This window comes from Colius striatus, chromosome 17 (assembly GCF_028858725.1).
Source record: "Colius striatus isolate bColStr4 chromosome 17, bColStr4.1.hap1, whole genome shotgun sequence".
NCBI lineage: Eukaryota > Metazoa > Chordata > Aves > Coliiformes > Coliidae > Colius > Colius striatus.
Genome location: NC_084775.1, coordinates 16,543,434 through 16,562,098, shown reverse-complemented (window position 1 = coordinate 16,562,098; position 18,665 = coordinate 16,543,434). Strand labels below are relative to the sequence as shown.

General features: G+C 44.1%; 1 protein-coding gene across 2 annotated transcripts; it reads left to right on the top strand.

The window, feature by feature from the left end:
• Nucleotides 1-1,269: 1,269 nt before the first annotated feature.
• PITPNB (phosphatidylinositol transfer protein beta) lies at nt 1,270-18,042 on the top strand. Of its 2 annotated transcripts, XM_062009738.1 has the most exons (12): nt 1,270-1,347; nt 3,872-3,902; nt 4,771-4,916; nt 6,794-6,885; nt 7,461-7,468; nt 8,678-8,752; nt 9,603-9,686; nt 11,843-11,920; nt 12,343-12,453; nt 13,201-13,323; nt 16,424-16,508; nt 17,340-18,042. In XM_062009738.1, the coding sequence occupies exons 1-11, from the start codon at nt 1,328-1,330 to the stop codon at nt 16,469-16,471; spliced, it is 816 nt and encodes a 271-aa protein (XP_061865722.1). In that variant the 5' UTR covers nt 1,270-1,327; the 3' UTR covers nt 16,472-16,508; nt 17,340-18,042. The 2 variants fall into 2 exon arrangements, with proteins under 2 accessions (XP_061865722.1, XP_061865721.1); XM_062009737.1 differs by lacking the exon at nt 16,424-16,508.
• The last annotated feature ends 623 nt before the right edge of the window (nt 18,043-18,665 follow it).

Sequence of the window (18,665 nt, the reverse complement as noted above, 5' to 3'; positions counted from 1 at the left end):
GCAGAACGTAGCCTTCTTGTTCCACGTGATGACTGGAAATTGCTTTTCCTTTTCCTAGCAGGTGGTGGGAGCATCAATATTTGCTCACAGTCTGTCTTGTAGTTGGCACCAAAAGGACACGTAGGGTTGGAAGGAGCTTCAAGCATTGCCCAGTCCTGTCCCTCCAGTGTGGAAGAACCAAGTGCTGAAGGTATGATCTATTTCCCCCATAGTGCTACCAGCTGGAACTTCTTTCCTAAATCTTCCCTCATGTGTGCAGGACATGTGTAGGACAGCTTGCTGAGGAGGCATCTGTCTCCTCCACAAGCAGATAGCGTGGTGAAACTATGGGCTGGTTCCAAGTGGTTTATCTGTCTGAAGGGTCTGGAAGCAGCAGGATGCAGCTACTCAGTGGAGACTGTCTGTGTGGTATAATAGATGTAAACAAAGAGAAGGAGGGTTTGAGGAGAGCCCACATTGCATCGGGGCTGAGTAAACAAAAGACAAATGTTGTCCATATGGGGAAGGAGCAGCAGCAGGGGACGGCACTCAGCCAGGATTCTGAAAAACCAAATAAAGGAAAATACTAAATTCTTGAGCACTTTGGGAAGCTTACACAGCCCCACCCTGTGCCCTAGCACAGCCCTTTGTCATTTCTTTGCCCCGTAGCCTGAGTTAGTGCAGGCTGAGTTGCAGCTTCCATGCCATCCTCCTTTCACCGTGCAGGAGACTTGAACGGAAATGTGTTTTCTCAGGCAGAGCCTATGCCTGCCCAGGCCTCTTTACAGCGATCCCTCAGCAGCGGCAGGACGGCACGCCCCGCCGTGCCCCACGCTGCAGGGCCCGCTGCTGTCAGCTGCTCCACGGACGGAGCTGCTTCTGCCGCGTGCGACGGACAACGGCAGCACTTCGCCCTCCCGCTGTCAGGGCCGGGCCTTCGCCTTCCCCGCGCCCGGCAGGGCAACGCGAGCGGTGCGTCCGGCGCGGCTGGGACCGCGGCGGGCGGGTACACGGAGCGCGTGCAGGGCGCCGTGCTGCGCGAGCCCCGCGCCGGGCGCACGCCGGTGACGTCACACGCCGGCGCGCGAGGCGGGGGCGGAGCCGAGCGAGCGGCGCGCCCTGATTGGCCCAAGCGCGGCGGCCACGGGGAGCCGCGCGGCCCCGGATTGGTGGCGGCCGGCGCAGGCGCGCCGCGCGCGTGGCAGGGTGGGCCCGGGTCGCGAGCGGGCGCGAGGACGCACGACGCGGCAGGATCGGGCGCGCCGGGGGGCGGGGCCTCGGCCGGAAGCGCGCGGTGCAGCATGGGCAGGCGGCGGGCGCGCGTGCGCAGTGCGGCCCGTGCGGGAAGATGGTGCTGATCAAGGAATTGTGAGTCGGGGCGGCGCGGGGGGTCCCTTCGCCAGCCGCCGCCGGGCCCGCTCCGGCCCGCGCCCCGCTGCGCCCGCGCCGCCTTGGCCGCTCCCTTCGGGCGGGCGGGACCTGGCGCGGGGCCTCGAGGAGCCGCGGCGGCGGCGGCCGAGCGCGGGCGGCGGGCGCGGCCCGGAGCGCCGAACGCGTCCGAGCCGGGTCGGGCCGCGGCCGCCGCCTGCGCGCCGCGGGGCCTCGGGAGCGGTTCGGCGGGGCCCGGAGCGCTGCGGGCCGGGCCGCGGGGCTGCTCGCTGCCGTTCCCGTGCGCTGCTGCACCACCGCCGCTCCCGTGCCTCGGCTTTATCCGCCCCGGGTGGGCAGCGGCACGGCGGGACCCGAGAGGTGTCCCCGGCCCGGCCGCCGCCGGGTTGCGTCCCCAAACAGCTGCTCAGACGCGTTCCCGTGGAGCTGCCGTCCAGGCAGGGCAGGGCGGTCATGCCAGCGTGCCGCTGCGCGGGTGGCAGACGGTGCAGGGAGTGCTGTAGCGTGGGTGCTTTTGAATCAGGACCCTGTTCTGCTTCGAAGGGCCCTCGAGTGGCAGTGGTGACAGTCCTGGAGTGCTGTTGGTGCCCCTCATTGCCCTGCAGTTATCTGTTCTGGTGTGTGCCAGGAGCTCCCTGTCCTTGGGTAGATCTTTACCATAAAGTCTTCTGCCAGCCAAACACCAGCTGGTTTGTTCCTTCCTTCCACCTCTTTAACTTTAAATTGCTTTAGTGTCTACTAACACATGACTTGGGCTGGGGTAGTAAAGGTGGTGTGTAGATTCAAAATAACAGATAGTAGCACAGAAGTTTGTTAGGTTCCAAACAGGCTGCCAAGGAGATTTACCTGAACTTCGGAGAGCAGCTGCAGACTGACAGGTCTGAGAGAGCAGTGTGGGACACAGAGCCAAGTGACCTGCTCTTCTGTGCTTCAGTGAGAGCTTGCGTCAGTCCTTGTGGGAGAAATTGTCTATGTTGCATCTCCTACAGGATAGGTGGGCTGTGTGCTTATAAATTGTCATCAGTTTTCTTTACTGCTCAGCTTTTTCGAAAATTACAAATTACAAAGCAATGGCTTTGTGATCATTCTTAAGTTCAAAAAAAGGGCCCTTATAATTCTGTATTTGTATATTTACTCAGTTTTCCTGATTATGCTTCTGGTTTATATATTGCCCTGTTAAAGACTAAGTCTGAAGTTGCCTAAAAGTCTCCTATGCTGCCTTGTAGGCCACAAATGTGTCCACCCTGGGTATTGAGTCAGTATCTGCTAATGTCAAGACAGATGTCTTCTCTCTCTGTCGGTTTATTGGCCATCTTTGAATGGTCCTTAACACTGTTTTTCATCAGGTAAAATGAGATATAGTGGGGCTCCTTAGGGGTAACTTTACTTAGCTGCCAGTTGTCCTGTGTTGGGATGCAAGCTCTGCTGTCAGCCCAACAGTTGCCAACACTTGAGGCTGGTCATGTGTTTCTCTCTGAGAGTTTCACAGTTTAAATAAAACTATTTCAATGAGGCACAAAATAGACTGAAATAGGAAAAGCCTTATCCACTGTGGGATAAAGAAAAAATTGCATGGAATTGGCAAGACCGAATTTCCTCTATAGGGATGATAGTTTTTGTCTTCCCAGGGTGGCCTTATTCTGTGCCATGCACAGGGGGCCCAGGGTCCTCACGCTGCTGAAGTCATTTTCATAGTAGTACCTAAACAAATCATCAAATTCAGTGTTCACAGAGTGTGGACACAGCAGAGGGTGGCAAGAATTGAATCAGCTGACTATAACTTTCTTCCTGTCTAGAACACTGGACAGGATTAATTTATTTCCATGCTTTCAGGGTCATTGTGTTACACTGAATCCTAATAGCCATCAGGTTGTCATTAAAGGAGGTAACACTGCTTGAAAGCCCTGGGAACAACCTGGGTGTTCTATGATGTTGTTTTGCAACAATAATAATTTGCATTGTCTTTGTCCATTTTCTTATGTAAAGTTAAACTGGAAAGTACTGTCTTTGCAGGGTGCTGTTGCTGTGAAAATCACCCTCTGAGTGCCCTGGCTGCTGGTAACCAGACAGGGTGTCCTGTGGGAACTAAACCATAGCCTCAGATGCCCTGGGCTCTGCCCCCTGTGCAGGAAACCAGCTGAGGTTGGGTTTTGAATGATGCAGAACTGCTGTAATTGCAAAACCTCTGAGGGCCTGTGCATTTGTCCTTTGAAGTTGTACAGGTGGGAGTGCTAACTGTGTGACACCTCAAAGTTTAAACAAAGTCAGCATGGTACAAAGCTACAGCAAAGCTGGAAGTAGTTCCTAGATTTCCTGGCTCTTCTCAACAGCTGCTCTGTTTTTGACTCCTTTCCCCCGCCCCCCTTTTATTACATATCCATCAGAAAACTTGAATCAACTCCCTTTGACACTTCATTCTTGAATGTCCGTGTTGCAGTTCTTATCTGTTCATTTCTGCAGGTAAAGCCTAATTATTAATTTTGTTGAATTTGTCCTTTTTCAGCCGAGTGGTTTTACCTTGCTCAGTGCAAGAGGTATGTCTTTATCCTCTACCTCCTTTTGTTTTGGGGTGATGGGTGGGAAGGTGGTAATGTCTTACTTAAATCTCACCAGTCTGAATCCAAAAGTTTCCTGTGCAGTGGGCCCACCAGTCTGCCACGGGAAAGTTGCCACATGTGCAAGGCACTGGTCAAGCATAGTTAACCGCTTGCAGATCAGTGGGTTTTGAATGAGGCAGATGTGTAGCAAAGAACTTTTAGTTGCTTCTGAGCCACTCCACCACTTGCAATCAAGAAAAAAAACGTTGTGCAATTCTGCACTGCAGCAGAATTTTCCTGCTGATGGAGGGATTGAGTGACTCCAGGCCCTCTCCTGAAGGCAAAGGTAGGAGTCATTTTCCAAGATCTGGAGCCATCAGTTTAAATGGCACTGAGGTCTTTTTAAATGAGAATCATGATGGGATATCTGAACAGGCTTCCAGGGGAAAATGTTACAGTTTGCATTTTATGGGTCCTATGAAGGCAGTGTCCAGCTGGATAAAGGTGTGAATTTGGGAGGCTCAGAGCTGGAAATAAGTAATTTGAAAGTCTATAAATGTGAAAAAAAAAAAGTCTTTTGTACCCTTGGGAGCAACAGACATTCTCTGCTTCAGGGTGAGCAGAGTGAAAAGTCAGGTGTTAAAGGCTTGCATGAATGTGATACAAGCTGATGATAGACCTGGTGCTTGTGAACTGCAGATAAACGTTGCCAGCAGACTGTCGTATATTTTACGTGGTGTATTTTAGTCTCCTGATAGGTTTGCTTGGACTACTAAACTTTCACTGGAAACAGCTGTTTATTTTTAATGCATTAAAAATTTTGGCTAACTTTAGTACTGACATTTTGCTTTTCTTTACTTTTCAGTATCAGGTTGGGCAACTTTATTCTGTGGCAGAAGCTAGCAAAAATGAAACAGGAGGTGGCGAAGGAATTCAAGTCCTAAAAAATGAGCCTTATGAGAAGGATGGTGAGAAGGGACAATATACTCACAAAATCTATCACTTAAAGAGGTGAGAAAAGCATTGGTCACTTGGGGTTGAGCAAGAAATGCTTAAGGCTGCGAGGGCAGCCTTCCATTGTTTGCTGTTCTGGGGTCCCTACTTGTGGGTTTTTGCCACTCTGTAATTTGCCGAGTTGTGCGTGAATGCTCTGGTGAGTGGGAAAATAGCGTAATGCAGAACCATGCATAAAACCAGATCTGTGAATAGGCAAGTGCTTCTCTGAGTAGGAATAATTTGAATTCTTAGTATGTAGCTGAAACGATGAGTTGGTATCAGAGATGCTTTGTGGGGTAGCTGAAAGGACAATAATATTGATATAGAAGGATAGAGAAAAAGGGAGTAATTTTTGCATCATAAAGGAAGAATGTTTTTAAATGATCTGATATTTAGGAAAGAGTTCTTATTGCCTGAATGAATTTTTTTAAAAACACTCTGTCAGGCATCACACAGGTTCTTGTGATGTGGAAGGGTAACAGCTTTCTGAGAGAGAATGAGTAAGGTAAAGAATACTCTCAGAAGCTGCATGCATTCTAGAGTGAGTGAAAGCTGGGTTACTTGGAAAACTGACCCAAATGCATCCAGAAGCAGAAGGGGTTAACGGTTGTTGTTACACTAGAGGCTGCAGCAGCATAAGGGCAGCCATGTTCTTAGATTTCGTAATGTGTTGTCAGTTGTGAGGATTAGTATTCTAAATGTTTATAATGGGGGGGAAAAAGTTCTGAAAAGCTGAGGAGCTGAATGTGTTTACAGTTCTCTGTGTGTGTAGGAGACAGAAGGACAGCAGGGGAAATAAATGCTGTACAGCAGTGCTGTTCAAAGGCATCTGAGCGTTTAGTATGAAAGTATAAATGAAGGCAAACTGTCTCTGAGGCTGTGTTATGTGGGATTATTGCACACAAGGTGTGGATCCTAATTCCTTTTTGGTTGGCTTTGGGCTTTGGACTTTCACGTGTGCACAAACCAGAGAGAAACTAGAGAGCAGAAAGCAGTGTGGGCAGTGTGACTTTTTGTGGAAGGGCTGAAAGAATTGTGCTAGCTTTTTCTAGAGAAAGAGCAGTCCCAAATGAGTGGGACGTAAGGTTCCTGCAATGTAAAAAAAAGGAATCATCACTTGGCTTTCTTTCCTTGACTCTAAAGGAAAGAAAGGACAGGAACTTATTCACCATCCATGGAGAGGAATGCTGAGGATGAAATGCTTACCTAGATTGATCTCTGATTGATTTCTGTCCCTTACACACATGTGTACACGTAGTTTGCTTAAACTTGTCTACTGAAGGGCACCAGGCTCAGGTGTTCTAGGTAATAACAAATGTGTCTTGCATCAGATGTTGTTAACTCTTTTCCAAGCAGCCAATATTTGGCAACTATCATGAACACTCTGTTGGACTAGAGAGGGCAATTGTGACCAGAGATGTAATTCTACTCCCTATGGTGAGCTGCAGTTTTCCTCTTCAGGCTGGTGGAAATAGTCAAATGGCCTTCCCTCTAGTCTGTGGGCCAGCCAGGTCACAGGCTCGCTCGCTGGCGAACCTCCAGTTTTGCTAGTTCGGGGGTGACATCTCTTGGACAGCATCCTCCATCAACAGTTATCTTTGCTGTTCTTGCAGAGAAAGGAAAGCACAGGTTTCATCAAAGTCACGGTGCTTCTGAAATTATTTCTGCCTTACTCTCAGTTATCTTATTACTTTGCACATTTTATTTTCTTAGTTATTTTGTGATCGGTAACATTGTTGTAGTTCTTGCACCTTTAATTGTAGACAACTTATATATCATCACTTTTAAAGTGTTTGGGTGGTATATGCCTTTATTATTAGAATGGGAGAAATTAATGAGGAATTTCAGCTGGCAAAAGTTTTACCAATGTTGTCACTGTGTGTTTTTCACAGTAAAGTTCCTGGTTTTGTAAGGATGATTGCTCCAGAAGGCTCTCTGGTGTTCCATGAGAAGGCTTGGAATGCATATCCCTACTGTAGAACAAGTAGGTCTCCTGTTGTGTGTTTTGCTCTTCTTGTTCTGTTGAGGGCCAGTCTGAAGTGGTTTAGGAGAAAAGAGGGTGCCATCAAGTGGAAAACATATGTAAAATTTTAATGTTATGTTTGTGACATCTCTCTGAAAGGAGAGCTGCTTCTGAGGAGCAGCCTCAGCAGACAGGTTTACTGGTTCCTGCAGTCTTAGTGTCTGGTGTCTCTAGAATAAGACTGAAGAGGTGATTATCTTAAAGTCTAGAACAGAGCCTGTTTGAAAGAGCAATGTAATTCTTCATGGTCTGCTAGAGTAAGGTGGTTGCTTTATTTTAGTTGTGTAAGTTCTGAGAGCAGGCTCTATTTCTTTTGTGTTTTCTGTTTCTGAAGTATCTTAAACAAACTTCTAATGTTAAGGCCAGCAAGTCAGCCTGCTTTGCTCTGCTGACTTGATGCACAGAAATGCTTTTAGACTTATTCTAATGTTTCTTGCACTGTGAAGTAATCATTATGTGTGACTTTTCAGAAACAATTATATCTAATAACACTTTGTGTTTCCTTTTCATCTTCATTGCGTGTTTCCAACAACCAGTTGTGACAGTAAGTATCTGAATTACTATCAGTCCTATGAGGCATTTTTTAAAATGTGTTTTACCTGTTATTACTACTATATTTGACTCAGCTCTAGCAAGGTAGCTCCAGCTTTACCAGGGTTCCTGGCTGGAGCTCCTTGTTAGTTTGTCTGCATGTGGCTGTAATAGGAAAGAACTGTAATTTGTCAGAGAATTGCTTTCATTTTTTTACATCTTCTTTTATGGCTGTACTTGCCATTACAGCTGCATAATATCTGTCCTGGTCAGACATAATGCTAAAAAAGAAAGAATTAATAAAGCCAAATCAGAGGTTTCTACAGTCTCGAATGCAGGAAGAGCGATGAAATAAAATCAGTCCCTAACTGTCTGAAATCCCATTTCTGTAAAATACAGTCTTGCCTTGGTTAAAATGACTTAACTGAGAGTCTGAATCAGAATCATAGCTGGGGGTTTGGGGGTTTTTTACTTAAAATGTGTGGGGAAAAAGATCATTAAGACTTCATTTCCCTGTGTATATGTTTTGATGACCTGTTAAAGGAAGCTTGTAAGTTTAATGTTATATTGCTTTATGTGGTCACTTGCAAACTTGATTTAGATTGTCACTAGGTGGATGCAAAAAGTGTTTGTGAACTGTTTGGCTTGGCTCATGGTACACATGTACACTGGTGTGTACTTTCTTACTTTTGAAGTTAGAAATGAGAACACTGCTAGTCTTTAGACATACAATTTAGTGCTAGCTGGACCTTTGTTATCGTAATTGGGCTGTACAGTATCTTCTGATGTCTATTGGTTATTACCCCTGCCTCTCACAATAGTCTCATTTGTTAAAAACTTCCCGCAAATGTATTTTAACTGTTTTGTCTTAACTGCAATATTAGTAATTTGAACTTAGAGGTAAAGAATTTCAGGTTTGAGGAAGGAGCGTGGTAAGTGACAGTGATATTTCTGTTTGTGCACACAGAGTTAGAGCTGCATTTCTCAAACACGTCGGGTTTTAATTTAGTACACAGTGCTGTAGCTGATCCTTATGATTTTGATACTGGTTATCTCATTGTACCTATTTCTGTGTGTAGGTAAGGGTGCTGTTTCTTTTATAACTTAAATAGAACATGTTGCTAGTCAAGGCTGAGTAGTGACTTACAGGTAAATAGCATTTATCTAAACTTTAGCAGGAAAGTGTAATCAGACTCATGCTTTCTGATTTTAATTCTTGCAGAATGAATACATGAAAGATGACTTCTTCATAAAAATTGAGACCTGGCACAAACCAGATTTGGGGACATCAGAGAACGTGAGTTGGGATTTGGATACCAAGCATTAGTAATAGTTTCAACACATAGTCATACAGATAAAGTATTTTGCACCTGATGATTGGTAGATAATTACTGCATAAAGTCAAAGCCCCAGCAGTAACTAACGTAAACCAAGAAAAGCGTTAGTCAGATCCTTCTGGGTTGGTCAAGAGATTCTTTATCTATAGTGACAAACATAATTATACACCATCCACACAGGGATAGCTGTCAGTATGTTTCCAGTGCTTGGAAGAACTGTAGCACTGGATGTGCCACAGAGGAGGAGATTATTTCTAGGAGAGCCCTGCTTGCTGTGATTGTAAGTTCAGGTGTGCTGACAGACGGCAGGTGTCAAGCTGGTTACGTCTTCAGACCTTTGTGCATCACCCTACAACACACGCGTCGTCTGACTTGTGTTAAGGGCAGACCTGTTTAGGGAACCTACTAGATTTAGTCAGGTTATTGAAACCTGCCATGTTTACGCTTTGCAATTCATGTGGCTTTATTCTAGATCAAAAAGCTCATGCAGATTACTGAATGGATAATGTTTATTATTAGGGCCTGATTCTTTAGCGTTAACGAATGTGACAGGAGGCTACAGCTTAGTCTTAAATCCAAGTTTCCTGAATGCAGAAAATGAAGGCTTTGTGCTGTTTAAAATTGATTACTGAGTGAATTAAACTGTAACTGTGAAGATTATTCCCTTTGAGAAGACAGAGGAGGAAAGGATAGGTGAGAACATTGCCTTTGTGTAGTCCAGACAAAGTCCATGGCACACACAAGCACTGCATAACATGTAGCACCCTGTAAGGTAAAAGCATGGAAATCATTTATTTTTCCTTTTTGCAGGTGCACAACTTAGATCCAAACACATGGAAGAGTGTTGAAATTGTCCATATCGACATTGCAGATAGAACCCAAGTAGAACCAGGAGTAAGTAATGTTCTGCTGTTGGGATATGGATGTACCATGTAGCTAATTCCATGGATGCCTCATGTTCATCAGGAATAAACTAAAATGACACGGATTTTACCCAGCAAATAAATGACAGTTGGTTTGAATAGAAGTTCCACATTTAGTAAATGCATTTACAGCTTCAGTCTGCTGAGTTTGACATCTTAGTTACATAACTAAGATATGAAGGGCCACAGATTTCTGGCACAGGTGTAGTTTTTTTCTTTTAATTGTAGATAAAGTAATTGGTTTCGATAAGCAAGCATTTATGTGCTCATCTTGGTCTGTGAGAGTCAGTGCAAGAATCTGTCCCAGCTGTTTTGCATGATAGAGCACAGTGTCTCCACTAAGCTATGTTCCTGTGCTCCTGCTGCTACTCTTGGTTACAAATTCATTTAAATTCAATTCTGTTCCTCCAGACATGCTTCACTCTGGGGGTTGTGGCAGTCTCAAGAGGCTCACTCAGGTGTTGCCATTGAAATCTAGACCTGTATTTTTTTTCTTAATGTTTAAACTTTATTCATCAGGGTAGTTCTTGAGACATGAACTTCTCAAGACATCTCATCTGAAAGCTGTGGGATTACTTTTTCATTTTCAGAAGGTAGAGGAAGGAAGGGGAAGGTTTCTGCTTCATAAATTTCCATTTGCAGTGCCGGTGTAGGGCCTGCACTGTTGCTTAACTGATGTTTAACAGATGATCTGTGGATTTACATGTGTGAAAACACATTGTTTGGAGACCCTCCCTGTAAACCAGGTTAAAGTTGTCTTTGCCTGCTTTAATGTAGTGAAGAATTGATTTGCTGCCTCTTGTTCTTTCAGGCATTCTGTATGACCTTAGAGCTGAGCTGGCAGCAAATGTGCATTCCCTATTCCATGCCTGGAATTGTGGCAGACAGCTACAGTGCTGTCATCTGTCTGAGGGCTTGCTTGATCACAGTGTGTGCAAACATGGGGTTGTGCTTATTAACTGTATTGAATGCTTCTAGTCTCTTCTGTTATAAAAATGTGCAGTTTCTGGCCTTCGTTTTCTCTTTTTTTACTGCTTGTAACTCCAAGAGAGAGACTTTCCATTTGTGCTAATATCTTTAAGAAGTTTAGGTAATGGAATCTGAGGAATTTGAGTGGGGGAAGGGTGTGCAAGTTCAGCTACATCATAGTAACAAAATTGCCTTGATCTAGATGCTTACTCTATGTCTCCAGAGAAGGCTGCTGGTTTGGGAGACTAAATGACCCCTGTGAAAACAGGAGCTATTTTCCATGTATTCAGTTTGTCCAGAAGTTCCTTTCCTACGGTTTCTTTGTCTTTGTTCAGTGATATTAGAGCAGTCACTAGGTCACTGTCAGGTAGTTTCTGAAATCATGTGCACTGTATGTTTGATATTCTTTGAGATGTTTTTTAGCTTCTCTGTATTGTTGCGCTGCTGCATAATGATGTTTTGCCTGTCTGGCTTTCAAGAGGGCTTCAGGGTTTTTTAGCTGCAATATTTGTTCCAAGAGCTGCCTGTTTTATTTCCTAAGAAGGACTTGTTGCTGTCAGGAGTTAAGCTCTTGCTGCACAGATATTTTCCTTAAGCTCTGAAAAGAACTGTTGTTTATTTGTACTTTGGCTCTACTCCAGTCTTGTTCCTTGCATGCTGGTAGGGTCTGACTCTTGAGAAAGTTCTACAGTGCTGTCTTGTCCATCTAAGCTTTTATCTAGACAGGTTTGTTTCCCGTCCTTAACGGGATTTGGGTTAACTGTGCCCTGAAAGGTCTTGATTCAGAGCTCCTGTATGTGACCTCCAGCACAGAAAACTTTACTGTGACTCATCTGTTTTCTTTATGTTTTTGTTTTCACTCCTATGTTTTACTCACAGATAACGTTTTTCTCCCCATTGTTTCCAGCTATGCTTGTATGTGAGTCTAAAGTGCAGGAGCACTGTTGTTTTTTTCACCTGTGTCCCTATGCAGTGAGAGGCAGGATGGCAGGTGACATGGTGTTGTGTGGGCTTGGGTGTCCCTATATTGGGGCTTTCCAAGGTAAATCTAGTGCTGATGAGCTGTGTTTGTCTACTATAGTCTTTCTCTTTGGTATTTATGTAAAGAAATCTCTGGAGAGTGTAAAGAAACAGTCCAGGTTACTTTTCCTATTCCAGGACTACAAAGCTGATGAAGACCCTGCGTTATTCCAGTCGGTTAAGACAAAGAGAGGACCTTTGGGGCCAAATTGGAAGGTACTGAGAATGGATGTTACAGCCTTAGAAAGTCTTTATTGGCATAAAAGGAAAAGTTGGTGGTTCCTTAGAGACTACCACTAGCAATGTTAGTGTTGAAACTAACAAACCCCCAAAATCCAGCAGAAAGGTGGTCTGTACTGTGGTGAGTGATGCTTAGGTAAGTGTATGTGATTGCAGCACAGATGGAGTTGTTTTGCAGACTTAACCTGATTGATTGTTAATCCCTGTTACCTGTGCTCAGAGTAGTGTTAAGTATTTACTAATAGTATTTATAACTCTATAGTTGATTCACTGTACATTAATAACATTGTTTATAATTCTGATAGAATAGTTGGAATTTACATTTCCAGTTGTTAAATTCGTTTGGCTGAAGGATTTTTTTTTAAAGTTACTAATTCCTTCCCATTATCTGTAAACAGAAAGAGCTGGCAACTGATGAAGAGTGTCCTAAAATGTGTGCTTACAAGTTGGTGACTATCAAATTTAAATGGTGGGGACTGCAGAACAAAGTTGAAAACTTTATACAAAAGGTAAGTGCTTCATCCTCACTGGGCTGTTGCTGAGGAGGTCGGGTTGGAGGTGACTGGTTGAAGGAGGCTGATGCTGTGTTGAAGTGAATTTTTTTTTGAGGAGAAACGGGAATTTCTATTCCTTTCCTCAGCAATTGCATCCTTTTGTGCCTCGAGCTCAGCAGAGGTGTTTCACTGGCGATACTAGAATAACTTTCTAAGTTATAAAAGCAAAGGTTTAAGCAGAGAGTCTGTATCACGGAGATTTGATGATTGGGTTTGTAAGCAACAACTCTTAGCAGGAATAGAGTTCTTTGGTTCTTTTTTAATTCTCCTAAGTTGAAAGTTGCATAAAACATATGCTGGTGTTCTCTGGTATTTTACCTTCCAGTTTTCTTTTGAAAGTATTCTTATATCTCTGCTAACTAAACTATTTGGTTTGCCAGGGCACTAGAGATGGACTGAGCTGGCAAATAGTAACTCTTCAGCATTAACACAGTAGAGTTTGAATGATGGCAGATGTTTGAGATGTGAAAGCTGCCAATTTAAGTAGAAGACATACAGCGAAAATATTCTTGCTGTGATTGATTCAGAACACAGATAAGCATACTTTAATGAAAGGGCCGTGGAATCCTTAGATTTTTATACCTTAGAAGTTGCATATCAGATGTTACTGGGATGCTGATTTCATACAAACAGCTGCAATCACTTCACCAGTCTTCGGCAAAATGTGGCCCTACAATCTAATGTTTGTTTATCTTCTTAAAGCAAGAAAAAAGGATATTTACCAACTTTCACCGCCAGCTCTTCTGTTGGATTGATAAGTGGATTGATCTGACTATGGAAGACATTAGGAGAATGGAGGATGAAACCCAAAAGGAGCTGGAAGCGGTAAGAGTGCTGTTGGAAGGTTGATGTTTGTGTGCTCTCTGCCTGTGGGCTTACCTGTTGGGAAACTGATGCAGGTTACATTGTGTCCCTCCCCTTATGTGTATTGAGGCAACTGCTGATGAACCTTTCAGCCCCTTTAGTGATTCTCCTGCCAGACCCATGCACTTCAAGCTTCTGCATACTGTGTTGTGTCAAGCTGGAAGTGACTAAGGTAAATATTTCTGGTGACACTAAATCCAGAATGTCTGCCCTGGCCACCTTTTATTTAGGGTACCATACCCATTGCACAAAGCCTCATTCGGTGCCTTTTTACCACTTGCAGTTAGAATTCAGAGTTGACATTTTACTTTCCATCATGTGTCTTCCTTTGTTTTGTTTCTAATCATCATTAGATCTGATTACTACTTCTCTTCAGATATGTCTTCAAGCTTCTATATGTCTTGTGGCAGCTGTTCCTCTCATCCTGAGCAGCACTGGCAATTTTACATGCTAAAAGGAAGTCAGTAAAATTAATGGGCTTGAGATGATGTTGATTTTCGTGCTTCAGGGGCTGAGAGGCCCAAGTACATGAGCCTGATCAATCTTTGGACTGGTGTCTGGAAGGAAACTCATCCATAGGGCCGTGTCCCTACAGAGGAACATCCCAGGCCAGGCTGGAAGCCTGCTTCTGTAGTCTTTCTGGAGCGTGACTTTTGGCATGAACCTTTCTCATTTTAAATCCTGCTGGTTATTTAAGTTCTTTGTAGCCTTTGGGTTTGCAGTTCTATTTCCTTCCCATTTTGCCAGCTTTATGCTGCAAACCCATCCAGCTTATCGCTTTCCTTCCATTGTCTTAGTTCTTTTTAGATATGATGTGTCTTCAGCTATAACTTGCTTTTTTTTTGCATGGTTAAACTTATTTCAGCTGCCAGACATCTTTCAGCAGTTCACCTGGTGCCTTACACTTATTGTTGACAGTGGTTCTGAAGTGCATTTTGTGTTTAGTGCCTAGCACATCTTTTCTTGTAGTATCAAAACTAGATGCAACTCTTTCGTCCCCTCTTGTTATGCTCCCCGTGTTTGGGCTTTACCAACCGTGTGGAACCATCTTGCATTGTGTAGAGATGCTTTCTGACTTTGGAAAAAGTGTTTCTTCACTGTTCTGTGGTAGATGTTCTCAGATGGCAAAACTGAACTTTCTTTCCAAATAAGCTGAAGAGTTGTCTGCTCTGATGGTTCGCAGAACATGCTTTGGAAAAGAACAACGTTCACTCAACTCTTGCAAACATTGCTCTCTCTTGTGGGCATTTGGACTCTTTTGATTATGGCAAGTGTTCTATTAAATCACCTGGATTTCTTCTTTAATAATCCTACTTTATGCCAGAACCTATTCCAAGAGCCATCTATTCCAAGGTGTCTGTGAAGGAGGCAGAGGCACCATTTTCCTCTCTATAACTGATTTTTTTGTCAGAAGGGTTCTCTTTTGCACACCCATAGTTCTTTATTTGGAGTGAAATGGACTTTGTCCAGTTTCTCTGAGGAAGGGTAGTGGCATTGTGGGGAGTGTCTGCCAGGTATGGGTTGGAGAGAGTGACACATCTGTGTTCCTGAGAGAATTTCCCTTTCGTGTGTCTGTGGGCTGGGGGTGTTTTGTCTCGCTGGACAGAAAGTTCTGTTTCGTGTTTCTCATGGGTAAGTAACTTAAATATGTTTTGCAAAATATTTGCTGCTTTTTAGTTCTTACCTTCCAGGAGACACAGATGATTCTGGGTGTAACATTTAGCCTTATTCTTAACCATCAAACATATTTATTTAACATTTCTTCTTTTGCAAAGCAGTGCAAATAGTTTATTTGGAATAGCTGCTTGTTTAATAGGTTAGCATCAGGATTTTGTGATTTCACAAGAGGAATGTATTGATTAGGAACACTAACACAGCTTTTCTCTGTGTGTTGTGAAATGTGAGGCGAGTGGAAGCCTACTGTTAAAACATTTTGGCTTTTCTCAACTGTTATAATAGGAGTATCTAGAAACACCTATAAATTGGTGCCATTTCAAGGTTTTTATGGTGAAGTGCATTACTGGAGAACAACCTAAAGGCAAAAATGTCACTGCCAAATAAAGTAGGAATGGTGACCTCATCCCAAACAATTCTGGTTTGTTTCATATTCAACTACTTCATCCATTGTGCTGAACAGCAATGTTCATTCAGTCCCAGGTGTACCACAAAACACTTGTTTTATGGCCAGGACCTCTGAGAGATGAGTGCTTAGTGACAAGGTGCTGCATATGACATGAGTATCTTCACGCTTCCATCCCTGCAGACAAGCAGTTGGCTTTTCTGACAGTGCTGCACTATGCAGTTCTGTGATGCTTCAAAGCAAACGTGCAGAAAGCAAGCCTAGCAGTCAGGGCAGCAGTTCATTTTCTTACATGTGCTGCTTTCTGTTGCTGTTCTCTTTCTCATTAACACCCTTTCTTCTCCCTGGTTTGAGCTAAACTGTCTCTTTGGATTCTGTGCACATTTCAGTTTTTTTGTTGGTCCTGTTCTCCACCTTAAGTCGATTTTTATAGTCAGGATCTCTGCTTCTGTTACTTTTTTGTTACTTTCTGAACCCCCATCAGTGTTATTTCATAGGGAATTTCTCTATCCAAGCTCATCCTTTTATCACTGTTTTTCTTTGTCTTTCACTTAGTGGTTTATGTATCTGACTCCTGAACATGAGGAGGACCTTTCCTTTATGAAATACACATCAGCTAATCAGTGCATAGCAGAAAAGCATCCAACCCTGCCAAAGCCCTGTGACCAGCCTACCTCGTGTCTTTGAGGGCAGAAATGCTACACTGGGTGTTTTGAGTGGCGTGACTCCATACTGAGGCATCAGGGGCTGTTAAGAATGTAAGCAGCATCATTTACAGCTGCTGTACAGTCCCCAGGCTCCCTCACCAAAAAGAAACGCTCTGTGTCCTGTCTCAAACAAACCTCAGCTGTAGCCGAGGCCGGTTCTGGTCCTGGCCAGGGAGCAGCAGTGCTGGTCATGCAGATCATGAGGTCATGCCTTACTAACCGGCGGCGCGGCAGGTTCCTTGTGTGGTAGCTCACGGTCTTATTTTGCGTTTAGATGCGTAAGAAGGGTTCCGTTCGAGGCACTTTGGCTGCTGACGTCTAGAGGAGTTCTCTGTAGGTTCTGAGGCAAATCAAGCTGTGTAAGTCAACTGCTGGATGGAAAAGGAGAAAAGTGGTTAATGTTCTGATGGATGGGAATTGCTGGCAGAAATCATCTAAGTGGACATACATCCAGATAATCCCTCTGGGCCTTACCCCCTCCTGTCTGATAACCCGGTGGTGATCAGCAGCTGGAGATGACCCTTGGTGCCCAGGGTACATACATAAGAGCCCTTCTCCAGATGGGCACTGTGACAAGCTGGGCAGGGGCAGTATGCCTGAGGTGTTGGCCACATACCTGGCTCTTTATCTCGTAGACAGACCTCAAGTGCCTGACCTGTTGTCATCGCAGTGCTGGCCCTGAGCTCTGGAGCCTGAAAACAGTCTTTTGGGAACAACTCAGAAGTCAGTGAGCATCGTTTTGCTACACACTCGGTAGCAAAGTGATAGTGGATTTGGCCCACGTAATTTAGGGAAACTGTGGACTGTTGTTGTCAGAGCACAAGTTCTTGAAATCAGTTCCATACAGATACTTACGAGTGCTAAATTGTGTTAAGGCTGTCAGTGTGGGAACAGGTTTTCCAAGAGCTGCAGATGTCTGTGTCAGCCCTTGGGTGCTGGTGGCTCCCACCGGGACCGTTTGATCCACAGCCAGAGCCCTGCCGAGGCCTGAGCTCCTCAGGGGCTGCGGCTGCTGCCCACCACATTCAGATTCCCTAACGGGTGTTGCAGTGTGTTGGTGACTTCCTCGGTCCTGGCGATGCTTTGGCTGCCCAGCCCTGTTTTTGTTGGAGATCAGTAAAACTGCCTCTTTGGCACGTGCTGCGTGAGGCAACCATTGGTGCTCACTTGTGTGTTTTCTTTCTCCACAGTTACGTAACCAAGGCCAAGTCAGAGGAACAAGTGCTGCCAATGATGAATGATGGTGGATGGAACCGTCACATGCAGTGTTGATATACAGTGTGTGTGTGGATGCATGATTATTTGTATATAATTATATACACGCACATGCATACTGAAGGGGGTTGTGACAGTGTCTCCAGGGTACTATACCTGTCCTCAGCAAAGATTCAAAGGAAACTGCTTTCATTATGTATACCTGAAGCAAATAAAAATCCACTGAGTAGTGTCATTTAAAGGATGAATTAACTGCAGAATTATGCTAACTGGTATGTTTCATGAATGTTAATACTGGACCAATTTCTTCCCTACCTGTTTTTTTTCCTGCCTCGAGTCACTCTGCTATAACTTGCCCATATCTCATTGTAAAGAAACGGATTCGAATAAGTTAATCTCAGTTTCGTGTCTTCCCTATGTGATTACTTTTGGAATAGGAACAATGAATGTATTTATAGCTATTTATTTCTGAATTGTCATTATCCTATAGTCAAATCAGAAAAAAAAAAATCCCAGTAGTGGAAATTGGAAGACTTTTACCATTGAGTAAGTTTAACCCAGACTTTACCCACTCTCTGATTCAAAAGGAAAAGCAGAAATAATCATGTTTTATTGGACTTTTGTATATTGAAATGCTAATGGTTTTTCTTCATTAAAATTGGCAAGATTAAGGAAAAATGGCTTGTGATTTATAAAATAATTTCAACTTGAAATTTTCCAGAAGCTGGCTTTTCAGACAAAGATACTGACAATACTTGTAGGATCTTTCAAGTGGATCTGGGGCCGTGCAGCTGAAGTGAAGGGGTGAACAGCCGCTCGTGAAATGGCTGTTCTCCAGAGTTTCACTTTGGAAGCTATGCAAATGGTCTGGATTTCACACACATTATGCAATGGAATATAATTGTGATTTTTTTAGCTCTTTTCATGTTGAAAATACACTTTAAAAGAGATGTATACTTTCAGATATGATGAAAGTTCAAATTGTAGCATCTGACACTTTTCTCTGGTATTTGTTAGGAGTAGACACGTAAAAGAAAAGATGATGTAATAAAGACCTCCTGTGGGTAACTCTCAAATAGGAACTATTAAGAGCATATCATAGATATATATTATCAAAATGCTTGCTAGATCAGAAACCAGTTATTTTTAAAACATGAGTTAGATGCAGTTCTGGTAACGCTTGGTTTCCTCCCAGCATCCCCTGGAACCTCGGTGGGCCAGGCCTTGCTTAGCATCCACCTTCGTAACCCTGCGTCCATCCAGGTATCCTGGAATCATTGTGGGCCTGCTTTGCTCACAGA